Genomic DNA, 23,780 nt, shown 5'->3' with positions numbered 1-23,780 from the left:
CTCCATCTCGTTCCATTGGATGTCGTAAAAGGCGACTAAGGGATAGGCTTATAAACTTGGGATTCTTCTTTTAGGCGATGGGTTAGCAACCTCACTATTTGAATCTCAATTCTATCATTAAGCCAAATAGCTGAACGTGGACGATCAGTCTTTTCAAGACTGTTGGCTCTGTCTACCCCGCAAGGGATATAGGCGTATATGTATGTACGTCTATTTCACAATATTTCTACCGTTACGAAGACCATATTTTTGAAATTCAGAATTTAGTTCATTATAGTTAATTTACATACATACATAAAATCACGCTTCTTTCCCGGAGGGGTAGGCAGAGGCTACCTCTTTCCACTTCGCTAGTTAGTTAATTTATTATATATATTTCCAGTTGTATTTATGAAGGGTATTCGAGACATAACGAACAGCCAAAGGGTATGTAAGATGACCTCAGACGATTACGTCAAGTTCACATTGAAGAGGTCTGTGGTGTCTGACGCCGGTACTTACTGCATCCTAGCGAGGAACGCCTACGGTTGTGACAGAGCCTTTGTTACCGTTGTGGTAAGCATTATTTTAATTGCTATTTTTAAATCATAAGACATACTTTTATCGATGACTAGCTGTGCCCGCGTGGAATAGTTATTTTGGGCATCTTTGCAGCCTCAAGCCCTCAAGGGGTTTTTTTTTCACATGTTCCATTATTTTTTCGCCCCTTATAGTTGCAACGTGATGTTATATAGCCTATAGCGTACTTCGGTAAATGGTCTATTCAACACAAAAATAAGTTTTCAATTCGAACCAGAAGTTGCTGAAATTAGCGCGTTCAAACAAACAAACTCTTCAGCTTTATAATATTAGTATAGATTTATTATGAGTCTAGTACATGTATGATTTAGAGACTGGCTAAATTATCAAGACTTTTAAATTCTTCATCTCATTTGTATTTTCCAAAAAAGCTTCTGAAAGCTTATTAAAATTTGTCACTGTTACTATTTGAATCTATTATTATAATATTGATGATAATTAAGCCAAACAGCTGAACGTGGCATCGCAGTCTTTTCGAGACTGTTGGCTCTGTCTATTAGACGTGATTATATGTATGTATGTTATGTACCCTCTTTTTAGATAAGACAACATGCTTCTTCAGACAATCTTATTTCGGATTGGATATATCCGGCGGATGATACGGCGTTGGCAATGGGTGAACGCCAATACAAATGTAAGTAGTCAGTCTTTTGTTTGTTTGTTTGTAATATCTTTATTGCATATAAATTTACACAGTAACAAGAAAATAGTAAGTACATAGTTATAAAAGAAACAAATCACTTGCAATGGATCTCCAATCTTTTGATTGGAGATGCCTATATTTTGTAAGCCGTGTGGTTCCCGGCACCAATAGAAAAAAGAATAGGACCTCACCATCTCTTTCCCATGGATGTCGTAAAAGGCGACTAAGCGATAGGCTTATAAACTGGGGTCCTTCTTTTAGTCGATGGGCTAGCGACCTGTCACACTTGAATGTTAATTTTATCATTAAGCCAAACGTGTCCTATCAGGCTTTCCAAGATTTGGCTCTGTCTACCCCCGCAAGGGATATAGACGTGATTATATGTATGTATGTTTGCACATCAACTTTCATAGTGATGAATTCACAAATTGCTTTGAAGATAACTTTACATGAACGAAATGGAGTTTGTGACTCATACGAGTATCATGACGTTTCTACTGCATACGCCCGCTAATCTGTAACTACGATTTAGGTACGGGTAAATCCACTTTAGGGCATTTCTGAACTATATGACACATTTAGATCGTGGTTAGATATTTAGTAGGATAAATGTGTAGATTTCCTCGTGATATTGTCCATCGTGAAATTTGTAACTCAGCAGAGCCATTGGTTAAGGGCCGCATAGGGGTTCGAATCTTGATTACCTGAGTGCGCTTTCGACTCTGATTCCTTAACTATTTTGAGTTTTGTTGTGGGACATTGTCCTTCTGGGGATTTGATGTATTTTATCCATCAGACTTATTCAATTTCTGCGTACAGTCGTTAAAAAAACACTCAATTAAAAGCACCATAACAATTATAAATACCAATGTCTCACTGTCTCTCAATTAAGGTGGTAAAGGTAAAAGGTCAGGTCAAAAGTACCCGAAACTGCCGAGCTTGCATGAAGAGAGTTATGAATGTGGATGAAGCGGAGGTAGTATGCAGAGATCGTGGAAAGTGGAAAGAGGAAGTCTCTGCTTACCCCTCCGGGAAAGAGGCGTGATTTTATGTATGTATGTATGTCTCACTGTCGCTGCTCAATCTGTAACAGATTCGACAATTGGCACATATTGACATTTGGCAGCCGATCAACTATTGGTAAGGTCATTGTCGTGATAAGGCAATCTATTTTGCAGCTGTGCCCGACCGGATCCCGAGCGAGCCGACCGTCGTGGACGGTGGAAACAACTGGATATCCCTTTCTTGGTCCAAACCCGAGCCCAGCGCTTCAGCACCAGTCCTAGCGTACAAAGTTGAAAGTTGGTTATTGGGCAAAGAAGGTGGCGCACGTTGGATAGAACTGGGCATAACGCCATTGAATTCCTTCGACGTGTTCAATTTGAAACAAGGTGGAGAGTATCATTTCAGAGTGACCACGAGAAACAGATACGGCTGGGGGGAAGCGGTACAAACTTCCGCGCCTGTTTCCATCGGATCGTCAGGCGACAGGCCAGAGTTCGTTGACATTTTGCCGGGACAGTTGAAGATTCTGGTCGGATCAAAGGCCAACTTGAGCTGCAGTGTGAAAGGAAAGCCGACCCCTGAAGTGGTTTGGATGAAGAACGGCCACGAGATAGAAGAAGAAGAGAGACGGGTGAAGACTTCTTTCAATGGATACAACTGTTCGTTGGTGATAGATGATGTGAGGATTGATGACGAAGCTAGGTATAGTTGTGAGGCGAGCAATGCTCTTGGAAGGACTTCGACGTATGCAAGACTGGCTGTTGTGACTGATAAGCAGATTTGGGAGGCAGATGCCAAGCTGAAGAGGTGAGTTGACGTTGTTGGATATGCTTTTGTGTTTAATACTGCGTCAATAGGCATATACTCGTAAAAGAATTTCAGTATTCTAGTCTTCGACCTCATGGCTTTAGACCCGGTTGCAACCTCATCTGTATGGAGAAGAGTGCGGGGTATGCCTTTGACCATGGACTCTAGATTGGATGAGTCAGGTTTTTACACGAAGCGACTCCCATCTGACCTGCGCAACCTTGGCCGGTAAACCTAACTCGTATTGGATCCATGGTTACACATCCACTTGCCTGAATGTGCAGGTTTCCTCACAGACTTTTCCCTCACCTTAAAAGGATTTTAACAGGGCATCTTACCGATTATTTTGTTTACGAGTAATGACAACTAATTCGGTAGAAAGTTAAATTTTAGGACTTAAACTACGTTTTTATATTATGAATGTGGTATGTAGTACAGAATTACAAAAAAGTACTAAATACAAATTCTTATGACTGCAAAATGGTACTTTATGGACAAAGGCAATAGATATGAATTCAGAGAGGAATTTTAAAGGACATCTTTCAAAACAATTTGAGGGAATTTAGTATTTCAAAAAACCCTTTAAAACTACGTCACACGCTTTATTAAAGACCAGTACTACATAAAGAAATTAAAACTAATCATGTAAATAAATGTCTGAATAATAAATTATTTTTCTAGTATCAAGATCAAGTAAAGTACAGAGTTGTCGAGATCGCTCAGCTGAATGAATTGTGTCGTCTCTGAATCTTACGCATCGCTTTTCCGCCGACCGCGGTGATATTAGGATCGTGGATTTTGATACTTTTATTTTTTTTCGTACTTTCTGAAATATGAACCGATATTTTTCTTTTAACGTTTTTAAATATCCTTTAGATGAGTACACTTAACAGTTAAATTTATGCAGTTGAATTAAAAGTCACCCTGTATATATTATATATATATATCTATTTTTAGTTTCTCCCAATGTTAATATAACATTTGATCTTCGAAAGGGAGCGGTCGGCGGACGTGGAAGGGGACTACCCCCCACAGTTCACGATGCGTCTCCGAGACCGGCGAGTCCAGGCCACGTACCCAGTCCGCCTCACGTGTCAAGTGGTCGGTAGCCCCCCGCCCACCATCACCTGGTACAAGGACGGCGAAGAAGTCACTCTTGACAGTAAGTACCTTATAAGTTCATCGGATCATGGAAATATCTGCACTAGACGTATGTGTATTCTCTCAAATTCAATATAGCATTCAAATTCAACATTTTTATTCATATTATAGGACACTTCATATCACTTAATAATTGTCATATCTTTTGGTTTTACAACATTGGTTGAAGTCAATTAAGTTACTTAAAAATAAGTTAACTGCCGCTTTCAAAGCGTCAGTGCAGAAGAAGCTGTATCAAACTGCACTGCAGCATTTTCTTCAATAACGTCAACTTCATAACTATCCAAAATTAGAATAGAAATGTGGAGGAGACTTTAACCAATCTATAGGAAGCAGATGTAGTGGTTCTATTCTGAAGTGGCTAAAACCGCACGGCAATTAAAGTGTAATTAACCTACCTCAAGGTAAGATAGAGTAATATTATGATGACACTTCTATTTTTAATTAGTTGTACCATGTGATACATAGACACAACAACATAACCTTCTTTATGGACGATGGCTAAAAGCCAGACCGTGGTCAAAGCCAATTATCGGTTGCATTAAAAACAATATTGCTTTTCAAACCACTGCCGGTAATAGGCGGGCCAGACTAAAAACACTCACTCACCATGTTTCCCCACAGAGCACAGAACTGATAGCAGGGTGCGCCCGCGGGCGAGCGGCCTTCAGTACTCTGTGCCTCCCTGACAAAGCCTATTCAATGTTCGATATGCATATTACGGCCTTCAAAGTGAAGGGACGTAAGAATAAAAATGCAATTTTCATTTATGAAATTTTCAGGGTCGCTTATAAATAAGCACTGACTGACTGATTGACTGACATTTGCAGTACAGGCCGAATCGCTGGGTTTAGAAATGTAAAATTTGTTATGTAGGTTTCTCATGTAGGGGGTCAAGTAAAGTATTTCCAGAAATTCACGTGAAAGCTAAAGTTTAATTCTAGTAAGATATAAGCATTTTAGAAAAATATTTTAAAGAAATCGGCGACCAGGTACCTACCACTTGCAAAACTGCAAAAACAGACTTGCAGGCAACAAAATTTATTCAAATCTTTGTGTCCACTGAAAAATTAATGTTACTTGCATACGTCAAAACGGCAGCGACACGTCTTTTGTAAACCCACGTGTGAAACTACATACATACATACATATGATTACGTCTTTATCCCTTACGGGGTAGACAGAGCCAACAGTCTTGAAAATACTGATAGGCCACGTTCAGCTATTTGGCTTAATGATAGAATTGAGATTCAAATAGTGACGGGTTGCTAGCCCATCGCTTAAAAGAAGAATCCTAAGTTTATAAGCCTATCCTTTAGTCGCCTTTTACGACATCCATGGGAACGAGATGGAGTGGTCTTATTCTTTTTTCTATTGGTGCCGGGAACCACACGGCACTGTGAAACTACAAATACATTTTACTTCAACGAAAGTTACAATATTTTTTTATGTCTCCTGAAAAACTTCCGTTTTGAGTTTACGTCCATTCGACTTGAAGGTCGCTGATGTCCAGTTCATTATTAATTGCATTCGTCTGAAAATCTCCCTGTACGCCGGAGTGTATCACCACCCGTGTAAATGTATGAGGGTGGTAGAACACACCCTATCGAAATTAACTTACCTATGTGCCAGGCGGCTTCGGCTGTCCTGTAGGGTTGCCAACCATACTTTATAATAACGAATCATACATACATACATACATATAATCACGTCTGTATCCCTTGCGGGTTAGCAGAGCCACCAGTCTTGAAAAGACTGATAGGCCACGCTCAGCTGTTTGGCTTAGTGATAGAATTGAGATTCAAATAGTGACAGGTTGCTAGCCCATCGCCTAAAAGAGGAATCCCAAGTTTATATAAGCCTATCCCTTAGTCGCCTTTTACGACATCCGTGGGAAAGAGATGGAGTGGTCCTATTCTTTTTTGTTATGGTGCCGGGAACCACACGGTAATAACGTATCCTACTTTATTTTTGGTAATAATACTTTATACTTTTGCATACAAATAAAGTATGCGAAAATACATCAGATGTTATATCAATCATAGGGCGTCATTAAATTTAATAAAAAACGAATTATTTATTTATTTTAATTTAAATTTTGATTGTCAAACAACCTTCGAAACATTTAAAGGTTGCAAGAAATTGTTAGCATATGCTAAAAGCACACAAAAATACGTTTTTAAGGCGATAAAACCATAAAATTTGAAAAATACTTTATTTCTTTCCAAATATTTTATTTCTTTCCCATTCAAACAATTTTATACGTTTTTTTTTTTGTAAAAAAATGTTGGCAACCCTAGCTGTCTGCCCCCACGTCAAACGCAATTTGTCGGAGGCTGTTTATATCAACAGTACATGTCTGCGAGAAGGATTATTTATTTAATAATGTAAGCGGCCTGAGGGTTAATTTTAAAGTATAGTTGCAAAGTTTATTATTCCTATTCCCGGTGCCGTGTGGTTTCCGGCACCAATAGAAAAAAGAATAGGACCATCTCTTTCCCATGGATGTAATAAAAGGCGACTAAGGGATAGGCTTACAAACTTGGGATTGTTTTTTAGGTGATGGGCTAGCAACCTGTCACTATTTGAATCTCTATTCTATTATTAAACCAATTTTTTTTCACATTCTCCATTATTACTTCGCTCCTAATAGTTGCAGCGTGATGTTATATAAGCCTTCCTCAACATTCAACACAAAAAGATTTTTTCTATTCGAACCAGTAGTTCCTGAGATTAGTGCGTTCAAACAAACAAACTCTTCAGCTTTATAATATTAGTATTGATGAAAATTATTTTTTTCCGAACATCTTCAGACAACTTTAAGAGGATCAATCCATAAAAAGATGTAATTTTCTATGAATTTGTGAACAAAATATTTCACTTTATTTTTGGAGCTTAATATGTTTCTAGGAACTAATTTCCTTTTGATTTTGTTTTTTTGATAGACTACTCTTGATAATCATGACCTTGAATTAAGTATCAGAAGTCTAGACTTCTGATATATGACTAATATATATATGACTTCTCTTTATTATTTTATCAATATATTTATAACCTTATTATTTCTATCACGTTACATAACAATTATAATCACGTCTACATACCTTGCGGGGCAGACAGGGCCAACAGTTATCAAAAGACTGATGGGCCACGTTCAGCTGTTTGTTTTAATGAAAAAAATGAGATTTAAATAGTGACAGGTTGCTACCCCTGTTTCCCAACGAATTCTACTACATGATATTCATAATAATCATCCTTTATGTTTATGAACGAGGCAAGCGGGGCAGACAGAGCCAACAGTCTTGAAAAGACTGTCACGTCCATAGGTGTATGGCATACTAATGGAATTGAGATTAAAATAGCTGCTAGCCAGTCGCTGTTTACGAGAAGAATCCCAAGCTTATTTAACCTCACCCTTAGTTGCTTTCTACGATGCACATAGGAAAGACAAGGACTGGTCCCATTCTGGTCGAACCACACGGCATTTAAATGTAATTTATCTTTATTTGAAGTTTTATTGTTATTTTCCTTAATACATACATACACAAAATTACGCCTTTTTCCCGGAGGGGTAGGCAGAGACTATATCTTTCCATTTGCCACGATCTCTGCATACCTCCTTCCCATCATTCACATTCCTAACTCTCTTCATGCAAGCTCGGCGGTTTAGGGTACTCTTGACCTGACCCTTTGCCAGGACGTCCTTAATTTAATCAAGATACGTTCGTCTAGGCCTTTCCACTCCAACCTTTCCCTCCACATTCACCTTGCATACCTGCTTAGTCAACCATTTCTTTGATGTACCTATATATATATAATAAATAATTTGACGGCCTCTCTGGCACAGCGGTAGTACGTTTGTCAGTGACACCGGGTTCCCGGGTTCGAATCCCGGCCAGGGCATGCTGCGAAAAGAACTTTTTCTGATTGGCCTGGGTCTTGGATATTTATCTATATAATTAGTAGTATTTATTATAAAATATAGTATCGTTGAGTTAGTATCTCGTAACACAAGTCTCGAACTAACTTCGAGGCTAACTCAATCTGTGCAATTTGTCCCGTATATAATATTTTATTTATTTATATCTACTCGTAATCATGAACTTATGCTGTTCAACAGAACGACACACGAAATCGCAAGATGAGCATTTCCACACCCTGGAGATTGCGCCCACTACCCTGGAGGATGGTGGGGTCTACGAGGTCCTGGCGAGGAACACCAGCGGCGCGATAAGTTGCAGATGCAACCTGGTCGTAGATAAGGGGATAAGGGCATACGTGGCACCGGAATTCTGCTGTGGATTAGAACCTATGTACAGGTTGAATGAAGGTGAGGTTTGATACAGATATCTGGATTATGACTATATGTAAATACGTTTATAAAATATAGTACCGTTGAGTTAGTATCTCGTAACACAAGTTTAGAACTTACTTCGAGGCCTTATACTAGCTGTGCCCGCGACTTCGTCCGCGTGGTATAGTTATTTGGGCATCATTGAAGCCCTCAAGGATGAATAATTATCCCCGTTTTTTTCACATTTTCCATTATTTCTTCACTCCTAATAGTTGCAGCGTGATGTTATTAGCCTAAAGCCTTCCTCGATAAATTGTCTATTCAACACAAAGTTTTTCAATTCGAACCAGTAGTTCCTGAGATTAGCGCGAACTTCTCGAACTTACTTCGAGGCTAACTCAATAATTGTAATTTGTTCCGTATATACACACATATATATATACATACGTATAGTTAGTCACGTCTATATCCCTTGCGGGGTAGCCAGAGCCAATAGTTTCGGAAAAACTGCCACGCTCAGCTGTTTGTCATGGTTTTAGCCAAAATCTGAGAAGAAGTATGGGGCTCACGTTTGACCTGTACGTATGTACTTTCGTCCGCGATTGTCTCGCGTTTCGCTGAACCGATTTTGATGCGGCTATTTTAGTAAAAACTAGGAGAACATTTTTGAGTTTGTGGCAGTTCTCTTTTCACAAAATTCGTGAAAAGTTAAAAGAAAATGTTTGTATAAAGAATACAATTTATTAAAGATACTAACTAATTTAAAAATTCAACAGGTGAAGAACTAAGAATATCAGCAGTGGTCGAAGCCTACCCCTCAGTGGGGGTGACTTGGTACCGCGACGGAGTACGCCTTAGACCGAGCCGCCGGGCCATTATGACCCTGGATCGTGACGGGCAAATAGAACTGGCCTTGGCCTTCGTGACTCCTCGTGATGCTGGCATTTACACGTGCACAGCTTCGAACGAAGTCGGCAGGGCTTCCACGTCGGGAAAGGTGGAAGTTGTTGGTGGTGGAACAGAGAGTGAGAAGAAGAGGTCTCCGCCGATTGTATGCAGTCCTGATGTGCCGTGAGTATATATTTTTTGTCATATATAACGATACTAATATTATAAAGGTGAAGAGTTTGTTTGTTTGTTTGAACGCGCTAATTTAAGGAACTACTGGTTCGAATTGAAAAATTCTTTTTGTGTTGAATAGACAATTTGTCGAGGAAGCCTTTAGGCTATATAACATCACGCTGCAACTATTATGAGCGAAGAAATAGTGAAGAATGTGAAAAAAAGGGGTAAATTATTCATCCTTGAGGGCTTCAATGATGATCAAAATTAATATTCTACGCGGACGAAGTCGCGGGCACAGCTAGTATAAAGCCTCGAAATAAGTTCGAGACTTGTGTTACGAGATACTAAATCAACGATACTATATTTTATAATAAATACTTATATATATAGATGAAAATCCAAGACCCAGGCCAATAAGAGAAAGTTCTTTTCTCATCATGCCCTGGCCGGGATTCGAACCCGGGACCTCCGGTATCACAGACAAGCGTACTAGCGCTGCGCCACAGAAGCCGTCAAAATCATATGATCTAACGTCATAGGTTCCTGAGGGTTATTCTATCGTTTCTAATAGACACGTGAGTGCATCTATCAATCTTCATTGCATTGATTGATGTGAATGGGGTCAAGTATGCAACATGAGTTTAAATAAACGACTCTAGTTAAACTGTGCCGTGTGGTTCCCGGCACCAATACGAAAAAGAATAGGACCACTCCATCTCTTTCCCATGGATGCCGTAAAAGGCGACTAAGGGATAGGCTTAGGTATAAACTTGGGATTCTTTTTTAGGCGATAGGTTGGCAGCCTATCACTGTTTGATTCTCAATTCTATCATTAAGGCAAACAGCTGAACGTGGCCTATTAGTTTTTTTAATACTGTTGGCTCTGTCTACCCCGCAAGGGATATTGACGTGATTATATGTATGAATGTATGAGAACCACACGGCACTACCACAAACAAGATTGTTGCTAGCCTATCGCCTAAAAGAAGTATCCCGAGTTATACCCTATAAATTGGCCAGGCATAAGAGCTAAACGCTAAAAAAAATTTCATTCAATTCGTTTAGTAGTTCCGGAGATTATCGTGTACAAACAAACATAAAAACAAACTTTCTTTTTCAAATTCTTTGCTCGTTCACTATTTTCTCATCATTACAAATTATTTGTTTGAAAATATTCACAGTTTACAGACAATTTTTTTTTATGTTTTATTATATGTATTGATTATGCATCCCACAACGCTATTTACAAATTGAATATACTACTAATATTATAATTATGCGAAAGTTTGTGAGTATATCAGGATATCAGTATGGATGTTTGTTACCCTTTTACGCAAAAAGTACTGAACCGATTACGATGAAATTTGGTATGTAGGTAGCTAAAGACCCAGAATAAACTAAATATAACTTTTTATCCCGGAGTTCCCGCGGGATTAATTCCACGCGGATGAAGTCGCGGGTGGCGTCTAGTATTCATATCTATACTAATATTATAAAGCTGAAGAGTTTGTTTGTTTGAAGGCGCTAATCTCAGAAACTACTGGTTCGAATTGAAAAATTCTTTTTTTGTTGAATAGACAATTTATCGAGGAAGGCTTTAGGCTATATAACATCACGCTGTAACTTTTAGGAGCGAAGTAATAATGGAAAATGTGAAAAAAAGACGGGGAAAATTATTCATCTTTGAGGGCTTCAATGATGCCCAAAATAACTATTCCACGCGGACGAAGTCGCGGGCACAGCTAGTAAAACTATAAGTTGCTACTAGGACCTATTGTGTAGGTACAGAGCAATGAGAAAGGTAAAGGTGTATCTATTCAAAATCATATATATAAATATATATATATATATATACATACATACATTAAATCACGCCTCTTTCCCGGAGTGGTAGGCAGAGACTACCTCTTTCCACTTGCCACGATCTCTGCATATTTCCTTTGCTTCAATAATGTATATATATATATATATATATATATATATATATATATATATATATATATATATATATATATATATATATATATATATATATACAGTCGTTTGAGACTATTACGATATAAAGTTCCTAATAGTCTTCAACAATATCATCTGTTCCAATCGTTCAGGGCGATTTAGATGCACCGCTAATGAAACGCAAGGAAGCTGTCAATCTTTATGATAGCAAGTGTCAATTGTGTGCAATATTACGTTTACGGTTACGTATTAGGGTCAGCAATTGTGCTAGAATCTTCTATGTAGGTGCACTCAGGTATATTGTACATGCATACATAATGATCACGTCTTTATCCCTTACGGGGTAGACAGAGTTAACAGCCTTGAAAAGACTGATAGGCCACGTTCAGCTGTTTGGCTTAATGATAGAATTGAGATTCAAATAGGTATATTGAAGAAGGTGTAAATCTTCTTCGACAGACGTTCTAGAAGAATGGTTGATGATTGCACTCAGGTGTATTGAAGAAGGTGTATAAATCTTCTTCGATACCATTCGGTGTCGTGTGGTTCCCGGCACCAATACAAAAAAGAATAGAACCACTCCATCTCTCTTCCGGCACCAACAGAAAAATTAATAGGATCACTCCATTTTTTTTACCATGGATGTCGTAAACGGCGACTAAGGGATAGGCTTAAAAACTTGGAATTCTTTTTTTAGGCGATGGGATAGCAACCTGCCACTATTTGAATGTCAATTCTATCATAAAGCCGAATAGCTGAACGTGGCCTATCAATTTCAAGACTGTTGGCTCTGTATACCCCACAAGGGATATAGACGTGACCACACGTATTGCAACATCGCTGATTGATAGCAAGTGTATGTGTCTTCTACAGGATACCACCTAAACCTTATCTATTTCAATGTTTTAAGCAAGTCGGTGTAACTAATATAAATATGTTCCACTCCAAATCGAATGTCTAGAACATATTGATGATATTAATGAGTTAACTTTTTTATATGCAGGTATTCAAAAGAACCGATGTTCATAAGGAAACCCAGGTCCAGCGAGGCTCATGAAGGTGACACCGTCATCATTGAATGTGAGGTGGTGGGAGATCCAAAGCCGGATGTCTATTGGCTGAGAGACTTCCTCAAAGTGAGTTGTACATACATACGAGTACATACATAAGCAAACAGCGACAGTGAGACATACATACATACATATATATATAAAATCACGCCTCTTTCCCGGAGGGGTAGGCAGAGACTACCTCTTTCCACTTGGCACGACCTCTGCATGCTTCCTTAGCTTCATTCACATTCACAACTCTCTTCATGCAAGCTCGGCGGTTTCGGGTACTCTTGACCTGACCCTTTGCCAGGACGTCGTTAATTTGATCAAGATACGTTCGTCTAGGTCTTCCCACTCCGACTTTTCCCTCCACACTCTCTTTGTATATCTGCTTAGTCAACCTGCTTTCATTCATCCTCTCCACATGACCAAACCATCTTAACATACCCTTTTCTATTCCTGTAACTTCATCTACTAAGTGAGTCGTTGTTGTTAAATTTATTATTTTGTTTTTTAAAGAATTATGATTAGTTTAAAATGTTAATAACTAAAATGTTAACTTACCAAAGCAGTTATTTTATACTTGTATGAATATAGATATAATTAATATCATAATTTTTTGTCCGTCACTTTATTTACATTAAAATATGAAAACAATAAAATGGAAAACTTAATTAAATTGAACTCAAATTCAAAACTAAAACTGCTTATAAAAATGAAAAAAAAAAAAAGATAATCACAAAAATTCTACAAGCCTTGCGTAGCATCAACATGCAAGAAACCCGTCCGGTAAAAAAATAAATTTGATTTAGTCTAAAACAATTTATCCATATGGCTTAACGACTACCATCTAGTGAACGGTTTAAAGAGCCTTCCGAAGCACAGAGGAGTTCGGGAAATGGTTCTTGTGGACACCCATCCAAGTGGTGACCGCCCTCGGGGCTGCTTAACATGTGTTATCAATGATCCAGGTCAATCTGAAAGAACGTTTTCAATATAGAAGAACTGCAGTTGTGCCGTGTGGTTACCATGGCATTAAAGAAAAGGACCACTTTATCTCTTTCCCGTGGGTGTCGTAAAAAGACTAAGAGATAGGCTAATAAACTTGGGAATTTTCTCATAGGCTTGCAACCTGTCACTATTTGAATCTCAATTCCAGTATAAAGCTCTTCAGGTGAGCATGGTTTTTCGGTCTTTTCAAGACTTGGCTCTGTCTACCTCGCTTGCCTACGTGATAATATGTATGTATGCAATTGAAGCTTTGAATTTGGCGTAATCTTCACCATTAGACTTCAAACAAACATACATACATATCATCACGTCTATATCCCTTGCTGGGTAGACAGAGCCAACAGTCTTGAAAAGACTGATAGGCCACGTTCAGCTGTTTCAACCTAATGATAGAATTGTGATTCAAATAGTGACAGGTTGCTAGCCCATCGCCTTAAAGGAGAATCCCAAGTTTATAAGCCTATCCCTTAGTCGACTTTTACGACATCCGTGGCTCAAGTTTATAAGTCTTAGTCGACATTAACGACATCCATGGGAAAGTGATGGAGTGGTATCTACTATTCTTTTTTCTGTTAGTGCCGTGTGGTTCCCGGCACCAGTAGACTTGTGGTATCTGAAATGAACCCTCTGTTTTGTCATCAGCCGGATTACTATCGCGACGCGACGCACTTCAAAAGGGTCGGCGCCGGTCCCGAGTACAGGTTTGAGATCCCCCACGCGAAACTGGACTACACTGGCACTTACTCCGTGGTGGCCAAGAACGACCATGGTGAAGCCAAGGCCATCATATCGCTGCAAATTTTGGCTAAAGGTAATACATATTGTCACGTTGTACGGGACTGGAATGAGTTAGTATGACAGTGTGATGGATTTGGATGAAGCGAAAGAGGTAGGCAGGGACCCTTATCGGGTTCAAATCCCGGCCACGGCATGATAAGAAACTAACTTTCTATGACTGTCCTGGGTCTTGGATGTTTTTAACTATTATACATACATATGGTCACGTCTATGTCCCTTGCGGGGTAGACAGAGCAAACAGTCTTAAAAAGACTGAATGGCCACGTTCAGCTATTTAGCTTAATGAAAGAATTGAGATTCAAATAATGACAGGTTGCTAGCCCATCGCCTAAAAAAGAATCCCAAGTTTGTAAGCCTATCCCTTAACTATTATACTACATAAGTATTTATTATGAAATATAGTATCGTTGAGGTTAGTATCTCGTAACTATATATTAAGACATTCAAGACACAAACCAATTATAAAAAGTTAGTTTCTGATCATATCATAGCCGGGAATTGAACTAAAACATCCAAGACCCAGGCCAATTAGAAATAGTTCGTTTCTGATCATGCCCTAGCCGAGATTCGAACCCTCCAGTGTCACAAAATTATGAGATTTTATTTTATTATTTTATTGTTGCAGATTTATGAGATTTTATTTTATTATTATTTTGTTGCAGATCCAACATCCGCTGATGATGCGCACAACATCCGATATGGGTATGTTTTCACTTTGTTTCGTCCGGATTTTCATTCCCATGAGAATTCCCAAAATCCAACATAAGCTGACGCTCTGAAGTCATAGTATGTCTTTCGAATTGACCGTTCATTCGGATGAGGGCTTTTCACAATTTGATTTATGATTTACTATTGATTTTGAGAAAAATATATAGGGAGGTTTTCCTCAACAATGGAAACGATGAAGAAAATGTTGCAGTGCAGTTTGTTGCCGCTTCTTCTGTACTGAAGCTTTGGAATCGACAGTATACTTAGTTTTAAGTTATTTATTTGACGTTAACCAATGTTGTGAAATCAAAAGATATGACAATTATTAAGTGATGTTTGATATGTCCCATACATACATACATATGGTCACGTCTATATCCCTTGCGGGGTAGACAGAGCCAACAGTCTTGAAAAGACTGAATGGCCACGTTCAGCTATTTGGCTTAATGATAGAATTGAGATTCAAAGAGTGACAGGTTGCTAGCCCATCGCCTAGAAAAGAATCCAAAGTTTGTAAGCCTATCCCTTAGTCGCCTTTTACGACATCCATGGGAAAGAGATGGAGTGGTCCTATTCTTTTTTTTGTATCGGTGCCGGGAACCATACGGCATATGTCAGAGAAAAAAGAATTGAATTGAGTGGATCTTTAAAAACATGGTTCATCATTTATTCATCATCACTTTTTGTCCTGTCAGGCGTGTGGAAGTGATACCCCGGTTTGAGCGGGAGCTGACTGATTTGCTGTGCTATGATGGTGACGCCATAGAGTTCGAATGCCGTGTCTCCGGCCACCCCGATCCTGACATTAGATGGTTCCACTACGCCGACGTGAGTATTATATAATTGACCAGCTGTGCCCGCAACTTCGTCCGCGTGGAATAGTTAGTTTGGACATAATTGAAGTCAAGCTCAAGGATGATGATTATTATACCCGTATTTTTCACATTTTCCTAACTGAGTACAGTCATCGTTTTAACTCGTAATTACTTACATACATTAGTGATATACAAGCGAATCCGCGAGTGAAAGCTAGTCTAAGCTTATAATAAAGAGAATAGATTTGTATCTTTGTAACGAATAAACACAAAAACTATTTATTGGACCAATTTTCACGAAATTTGGCACATATTTATATAGAATATACTTTTTTTCTAGAATAACGCACGGGAGCGAATCCCCGCGAAAATACTAGTAAATTATAAATCAGTCGTCTAAAGCTCCCTATCGTTATTATAAAAAGTTCCCCCGTAATTGAAACCCAAACTAAGTTAAGTGTATACTTAGATGACATGATCCCTCATTGAAAAAAGTACTAATCTCCACATAGCAAGCGAAGCCGCGTGTCAAAGCTAGTAAATAACAAACCGGTTTTCAATCAGGGTGTTATTATTAGGTCCCCTGTAATTGCGTCCGGCCTAGGGTTTAAGTCTATTGCTGGGAGCACTGAGGCAACAATTTAATTAGGGTTTTATTCTCAAAAATAATCCACACTGTAGGTATGTTTTTTTTAAGTTAGATTTTTTAATTATGAGGTAAGTAAGTCTTGCTCACATTAAGCCGGTGTCTTTTTAATAACTATGCTAATATTAACACAACTTCTTCTTCAGGAATACTCCTTAACTTTTCAATGAATGTCCATAATAGGCGACTAAGTGAATAGTTAACATTAATTTTGTTAATTATCCGGAAAAAAAACGTTTTATTATTCTTTAGTCTGATTTGATTTTTTTTTCGACTGATGATCGGTTTCCTACTACGTATTTTTTTGCGTCTCAACTTGTTAAGGTGAGGGAAAACATCGTGAGGAAACCTGCACATTCAGGCAACCGGATGTGTAACCATGATCGATCCAATACGGGTTAAGTTCTCCTGCAAAGGTTGCAGAGGTTAGATGAGAGTCGCTTCTTGTAAGGTCTCATGGGAGTCGCTTCGTGTAAAAACCTGACTCACCCAATCCAGGAACCATGGTAAAAGGCATACGCCGGGCGCCTCTCCAGAGCGGTGAGGATGCAACCGGGACTTAAGTCAGGAGGAATAATTTTTTCTGTTGTCGCAAAACGAAAAATTATTTTCTAGAATAGGCCTTCAGTGTTTTCAATAAACCGTATTGAATGCATCAGACCATGATTAATTTGCTATGCTATGGACATCAAAGTGAAATGCTCAGTAAATATGGGAGGTAGTTTCAATTTTGTCGGTTTCAATTATTGCCTAAATTATCAAAGTTGTTTGTGTGTGTGGCGACCACGTTCCCCTAACAAGGGTCTGTCTGAGCGCAGCTTAGTTCAGAGATTATGGTACTAGAAAGGGAATGATTTTAATGAAAACATTTCGCTATTTACTAAGAGGATAAAATATTTTAGGGTATTTTTTGTGAATAACGTCTGAAAGAATCTTAACGTTGTCGATAGGAGGTACTTGTACCTACCTACGCAAGTTATTAAGAATATTTTCCTTAATTTTTTGTAGAGACGATTTTTATTGGGTGAAGCCTTTTTTTTCAATCTTTTACTGCTAATTGGCATAATTAATTAGATTAATCCTGATTGAGTGTTTCTCCGATAATATTGTGCTTATGTAAATACGTATTTGAAAAATTACTTGAAAAAAAAGTACTTTTTTTAGTCTACTATTTTTTCCTTACTTTTACGGTCTTTAAAAGCGTAGCTTAGCTAAAATAACCACAAGTCTACCGATGACATTGTTATGGTTGCATCCGAGACTTTGATAAAACTGGTCTAGGTCGAAATATCCAGCTGAGAAATTTATGGGTCTTAGCTGTTGAAAAGAGGATAATTAAAAACAGATTTGATTCATATAGTGTGGTTCCGAGCGCCAATAATAAAAAAGTACCTACCGCTCCATGTCGTTCCCATGGATGTCGTAAAAGGCGACTAAGGGATAAGCTTGTGAACTTGGGATTCTTCTTTTAGGCGATGGGCTGGCAACCTGTCACTATTTGAATTTCAATTCTATCGTTGGACCAAACAGCTAAACGTGGCCTATTAGTATTTTCAAGACTGTTGGCTCTGTCTACCCCGCAAGGGATATAGACGTGATTATATGTATGTATTCGATTCATAAACCCATAAATATAAATACGTAAAATCACGCCTTCTTTCCCGTGATATAGTGGAGACTGAATCTTTCCACGTGTCACGATCTCTGCGTACTTCTTCTCTATAAGCAAGCTACATCAATTTTATCTTTACAGCTGATCCGCGAGAACCCAGACTTCGAATGGACGTGCGAAGACGGAACAGCTAGGTTGAAGATAAAGCAGGTGACCGCTGAAGACGAGGGGACTTATACCTGTCAGGCGGCCAATAGCCTCGGCAAAGCCACGTCGACCGCCTGCCTCGTGGTTTATCGTGAGTTTGTTATGTTGGCAACACTGTTCCTCTATTTCAGATTCCATATGCGTGAGAGCAGAGCCATACTTCTATCTATCAGGAGCGTCAAAGCCTCGCTTCGCTGTTTTAGTAAAGTCCTTCGTGCAAACTATATACACTTATTTAAAAAAAAAATACTTGAAAGTTGTCTGGCAGAAGATAAACCACATGGTTGTCAAGGTTGGTGGGAAGATACTTTGGATGGTATTGTTGATGGAAGTGCCGTGTGGTTCCCGGCACCACTACATAAAAGAGTAGGACCACTCCATGTCTTTCCCATGGATGTCGTAAAAGGCGACTAAGGGATAGGCTTACAAACTTGGGAAAGATTCTTTTTTAGGCGATGGAATAGCAACCTGTCACTATTTGAATCTCAATTCTATCATTAAGCCAAATAACTGAACGTGGCCTTTGAGTCGTTTCAAGACTGTTGGCTCTGTCTACCTCGCAGGGGATATAGACGTGATTATATGTATGTACGTATGTATGACTATCATTACCTATTTTTTTAAATGGTGCACCTTCTGCAAAAATATACTTACTCTAATCGCAACGTTTACATTCACAAAGGGAAACATACATTTGCAACACACCTTCGTCTTGTTATTACATCCTGTTGGAGTGAGTGTGGGTACTAGCACATATTGGATACCCAGAATTCTACCCCCACGCAAACCCCCCCAACTCACCCCCTTGTAGGGTGAACCCATTCCACTGCTGCACTGTTTGATGCACGCACGCTTCACGCTTCATCCCTCCCCCCCACCTTCCTTGCACCCCCCCTTCCCCCTCTTATTGCATCCTGGCCATATTGATTTATGAGCTGTGCCTAGATTTAATAACGCCTGGGCCCGGGTCTCCCGTCTGCGCATATTCCGATGTGAGCTTTGTTTGCAAGGGCGTGGGTTACTGCAATTCGGTCACCTTTGTATTCATCTATTTAACGGCATCTTTGTATTCAACTATTTATTTTGTAGACGAAGGTACATACATACATACATATGGTCACGTCTATATCCCATGCGAGGTAGACAGAGCCAATAGTCTTGAAAAGACTGAGTGGCCACGTTCAGCTATTTGGCTTAATGATAGAATTGAGATTCAAATAGTGACAGGTTGCTAGCCCATCGTCTAAAAAAGAATCCCAAGTTTGTAAGCCTATCCCTTAGTAGCCTTTTACGACATGGGAAAGAGATGGAGTTGTCCTATTCTTTTTTGTAATGGTGCCGGGAACCACACGCCACGGTAGACGAAGGTATCTTGATCAAATTAAGGACGTCCTGGCAAAGGGTCAGGTCAAAAGTACTCGAAACCGCCGAGCTTGCATGAAGAGAGTTATGAATGTGGATGAAGCGATGGAAGTATGCAGAGATCGTGGCAAGTGGAAAGAGGTAGTCTCTGCCTACCCCTCCGGGAAAGAGGCGTGATTTTTTATGTATATATGTATGTATGTAACTATTTTATTTATTTATCATTTTCTTGACATATTCGCTCTGCAAGAGTAGCAATGCAAAAAAGCATGGAGTTACTATGGTCAAAACTTAAACAGAAGCTCAATCAACGAACGAAATGATTTATTTATTTGACGGCCTCTGTGGCGCAGCGGTAGTACCTACGCTTGTCTGTGACACCGGTGGTCCCGGATTCGAATCCCGGCCAGGGCATGATGAGAAAAGAACTTTCACTGATAAAATATAGTATCGTTGAGTTAGTATCTCGTAACACAATTCTCGAACTTACTTCGAGGCTAACTCGATTTGTGTAATTTGTCCCGTATATATTTTTTTATTTAACAACGTACGATATTAAAGGCTTTGATTGGTTTTGAGAGGGCTAGAACCCGACTCTTTGTCTAAATTATATCTCCCTCGTGATGGGGAACTTCCGATTGTAATGTTGACCGTTGGCTTAAAAATGAGGGGTTAAGGCGGTATGTAATTATGTTTAAATGTAGTTTTTTATTTTTTTCAATTTGGAATAATGTCTACGCCTATTATCTAAAAAAAATGAAATAGGTCATTTTACCTCCCAGTTCCAGACAATATACCCAATATACTTGAAACCTAATATCATTACAGATTTTACTAATGCGATGACTACTAATGAAATAAATAATAAATAAAATCTGCATAAAAGTATTATCTCAAAAATACACGTATCTGAGTCTAAGCATTCCCTCATCACTATCACTACATATAATAAAGTCTTATTTTCACTGTCTGTATGTCTTGCATTAATCTCGGAAAGTTGTGAACGGATTTTGTTCCTGTTTGAAATTTGTCAGGTCAAGATTTTTAATGGTGCCGTGCAAAAAAATAAGAATTGGTACTAAATCGCAAAACTTGCATGAAGAGATCTATGAATGTGGATGAAGCGAAAGAAGTATGCAGATATCGTGACAAAAGAAACAAAGAGGCATGATTTCTTTGTATGTATGTATTGTACGTGCAATTGCTTACATCATATAAATATGTATGTAGTGCCGTGTGGTTCTCGGCACCAATTAAAAAAGAATAGGACCACTCCATCTCTTTCCCGTGGATGTCGTAAAAGGCGACTAAGGGATGGGCTTACAAACTTGGGATTCTATTTAAGGCGATGGGCTAGCAACCTGTCACCATTTGAATCTCAATTCTATCATTAAGCCAAATAACTGAAAGTGGCCATACAGTCTTTTCAAGACTGTTGGCTCTATCTACTCCGCAAGGGATAAAGACGTGACCATATGTATAGAAATATGTAATTCTTTATTACCAGCTCCCGGGGAACCCAACACCCTGAGCCAGCGTCTGCGGCGCCCCCCCGCGCTTCTCTCAGCAGCCTCCACTCCGCGCTCCACCCCCCGGACCACCCCAGCAAGATCAGTTTCTAGGACACCAGGTAATTAGCGTCACCTACTAAAGAACCGTGTGGTTCACGGCACCAATACAAAAAAGAATGGGACGACTCCATCTCTTTCCCATGGATGTCGTAAAAGGCGACTAAGGGATAGGCTTACAAACTTGGGATTCTTTTTTAGGCGCTAGGCTAGCAACCTGTCACTATTTAAATCTCAATTCTATCATTAAGCCAAATAGCTGAACGTGGCCATTCAGTCTTTTCAAGGCTGTTAGCTCTGTCTACCCCGTAAGGGATATAAACGTGACCATAATTATATATACGCAAAGTCGCACGAATATTGGTTCAGTAGATAACGCGTGAAGAGACAACAAAAAAAAACAAATAAATAAACTAAAGAAACTTACGCATTAATAATATAAGTTAGGATAAAAATGAAAAAAAAAAGAAAGTCATCCATATATCTTTGTTCTTCCACCTAGCGTTAGTCCCAGGCACATCCTCACTTTTCTGATGATAAGCCCGGGGTGTACGTTTGATCATGATCCTGGATGGCCAAGTTACTTGATATGTCTAATCTCTTAATCGCCTTTTACGACATCCATGCGAAAGAGACCAATACCAAGTTTGAACAATAACCTTTTATACAATTACTCATTTCAAATGAAAAACTGTTGTCACTCAACCGTCTTCTTCATGTTCCAGGACCTGACCCCAGGCGCCTCTGCAGTCCGTCCCGGCAAATGGCGCCTAAATTCTACACCTATCCCTTCAACAAAGTCGTCGAGGAAGGTGAAACTGTCGTGTTCCAATGCGCCGTCAAAGGTCTCCCCGCGCCCTGGGCCACGTGGGACAAAGACGGTGTCATCGTCACCCCATCATCAAGAGTTACCATCAGGGAGAAGGACGAGATCCTCAGAATCTTAGAAATAGAACAAGTCTCAATTGAAGACGTTGGTCTCTATAGAATAACTTTGGAAAATGATTATGGCAGGGCAGAAGCAACCGCTAGACTGGAAGTCATAACTCAGAAGGGGAAATTCTACGCTGGGGTCAGAGCTATCAGCCCATCACCGAGGAGGTCTTTCGGGTATAGAAGAAGAGCTCCTTCTTCTTCTAGAGACTGATAGAAGATCGAAAGGGAGAGGTCCAACTTACCTGCTGAATCGTCGACATAAATATGTAAGGTTTTGCAAAATTAATTGCTACATGCAAAGCGAATTGGGGTACCCTATTTTTTGTTTTCGATTCTTAGCTGAGCGATTTATTTAAGCTGCGCGTTTACATTAATAACGTTTTCTTTTTAATTTTAATAATTTATTCATTTCAGGTTTTTTAAGGAAACAGCGATGGATGGGATTTTTGTTTTTAATTTATTCTTGGCATTTTATTTATTAACTTAATTGTAATACGAAGTGTTTATAGTTGAGTTTAAGTTAAGTTTTTTTTTGTTTTCATTTAGGTTATTGCGTTTCACATGATTGCACTATTTTTGTTTTAACATCAGAAATTAATAAATAATCAATGATAGTATGTATTCTTGTTTGAAAACTCTTTTCTACTGGTTTTTGTCCCATAATTCCGCTCAATTGATATATTATTTCCAATTACAAAAAGTTAGTATCGTATTTTTTAAAATAACTGTTAAATCTTATAATATTTTTGTTTGTGTATACCTAAATATTAAACCAAAGGACAAATACCAGTTAGATTTTTTATAAAAGAAATCAGCAATCATTGTGAAACAAAACTGATAAACGCCATGTAATTATGGCGTTATATCATTGTTGAATCTTTGTGGAATTATAACGATAAGCGTCCTTGGTAGCGCACCGACATATTGTGAATATACCTTATTACGACCGTCTGGTTATTTTATTTATAACCCTTATAATAGACTAGCTGTGCCCGCAACTCCATCCGCGTGAAATAGTCACTTTGGGCATCATTCAATGGTGTTTTTTTCACATTTTCCATTATTTCTTTGCTCCTCATAGTTGCAGCGTGATGTTATATTGCTTGAAGTCTTGAATAAATGGTCTATTCAACACAAAAACAATTTTTCAATTCTAACCAGTAGTTTCTGAGATTAGCGCGTTCAAACAAACAAAATCTTCAACTATATAATATGAGCATAGATTTAGTCTTCGAAAGTTATGTACATTAGTTTGAATACTAACCGATGTTCTTACGGTGAGGGAAATTGTCATGAAGAATCCTGCACATTCAGGCAGCTGAAGAATTTATATTATTTTAAAAAAGGAGCACTCGTATTGATCGAGATTGTAAGAAACAAATCGCAAGAGATGGTAGGAAGCTGAATTTCATACCTTCTGCCTATCCCTATGGGACGCAAGTTCCCCAAAAGAAATAAATGATTAGATTAAGTCACTACATCTATCTTTTCAACTTTAAAGTCATAGCTGATGGCTTTCAGCCCCAATTTTTCCTGCTTCCTGATTGGACTCGCT

General features: G+C 38.8%; 1 protein-coding gene across 1 annotated transcript in view; it reads left to right on the top strand.

The window, feature by feature from the left end:
• Window positions 1-23,332, top strand: part of LOC106138986 (titin homolog) — a 94,994-nt gene extending 71,662 nt beyond the window's left edge. Inside the window, exons 26-39 of the mRNA XM_060953678.1 lie at window positions 383-555; window positions 1,120-1,213; window positions 2,401-3,034; window positions 4,030-4,196; window positions 8,316-8,525; window positions 9,266-9,560; window positions 12,514-12,646; window positions 14,216-14,384; window positions 15,034-15,073; window positions 15,775-15,907; window positions 18,294-18,450; window positions 21,229-21,351; window positions 22,015-22,491; window positions 22,640-23,332. Of these exons, the coding sequence (XP_060809661.1) occupies window positions 383-555; window positions 1,120-1,213; window positions 2,401-3,034; window positions 4,030-4,196; window positions 8,316-8,525; window positions 9,266-9,560; window positions 12,514-12,646; window positions 14,216-14,384; window positions 15,034-15,073; window positions 15,775-15,907; window positions 18,294-18,450; window positions 21,229-21,351; window positions 22,015-22,436 (2,750 nt within the window). The 3' untranslated portion in view covers window positions 22,437-22,491; window positions 22,640-23,332. The remainder of the gene's footprint in view (window positions 1-382; window positions 556-1,119; window positions 1,214-2,400; window positions 3,035-4,029; window positions 4,197-8,315; window positions 8,526-9,265; window positions 9,561-12,513; window positions 12,647-14,215; window positions 14,385-15,033; window positions 15,074-15,774; window positions 15,908-18,293; window positions 18,451-21,228; window positions 21,352-22,014; window positions 22,492-22,639) is intronic.
• The last annotated feature ends 448 nt before the right edge of the window (window positions 23,333-23,780 follow it).

The sequence above is a fragment of the Amyelois transitella genome, chromosome Z (genome assembly GCF_032362555.1).
Source record: "Amyelois transitella isolate CPQ chromosome Z, ilAmyTran1.1, whole genome shotgun sequence".
Classification (NCBI taxonomy): Eukaryota; Metazoa; Arthropoda; class Insecta; order Lepidoptera; family Pyralidae; genus Amyelois; species Amyelois transitella.
Note: the sequence above shows the minus strand (reverse complement) of the source record. Positions and strands in the feature narration are given on the sequence as shown.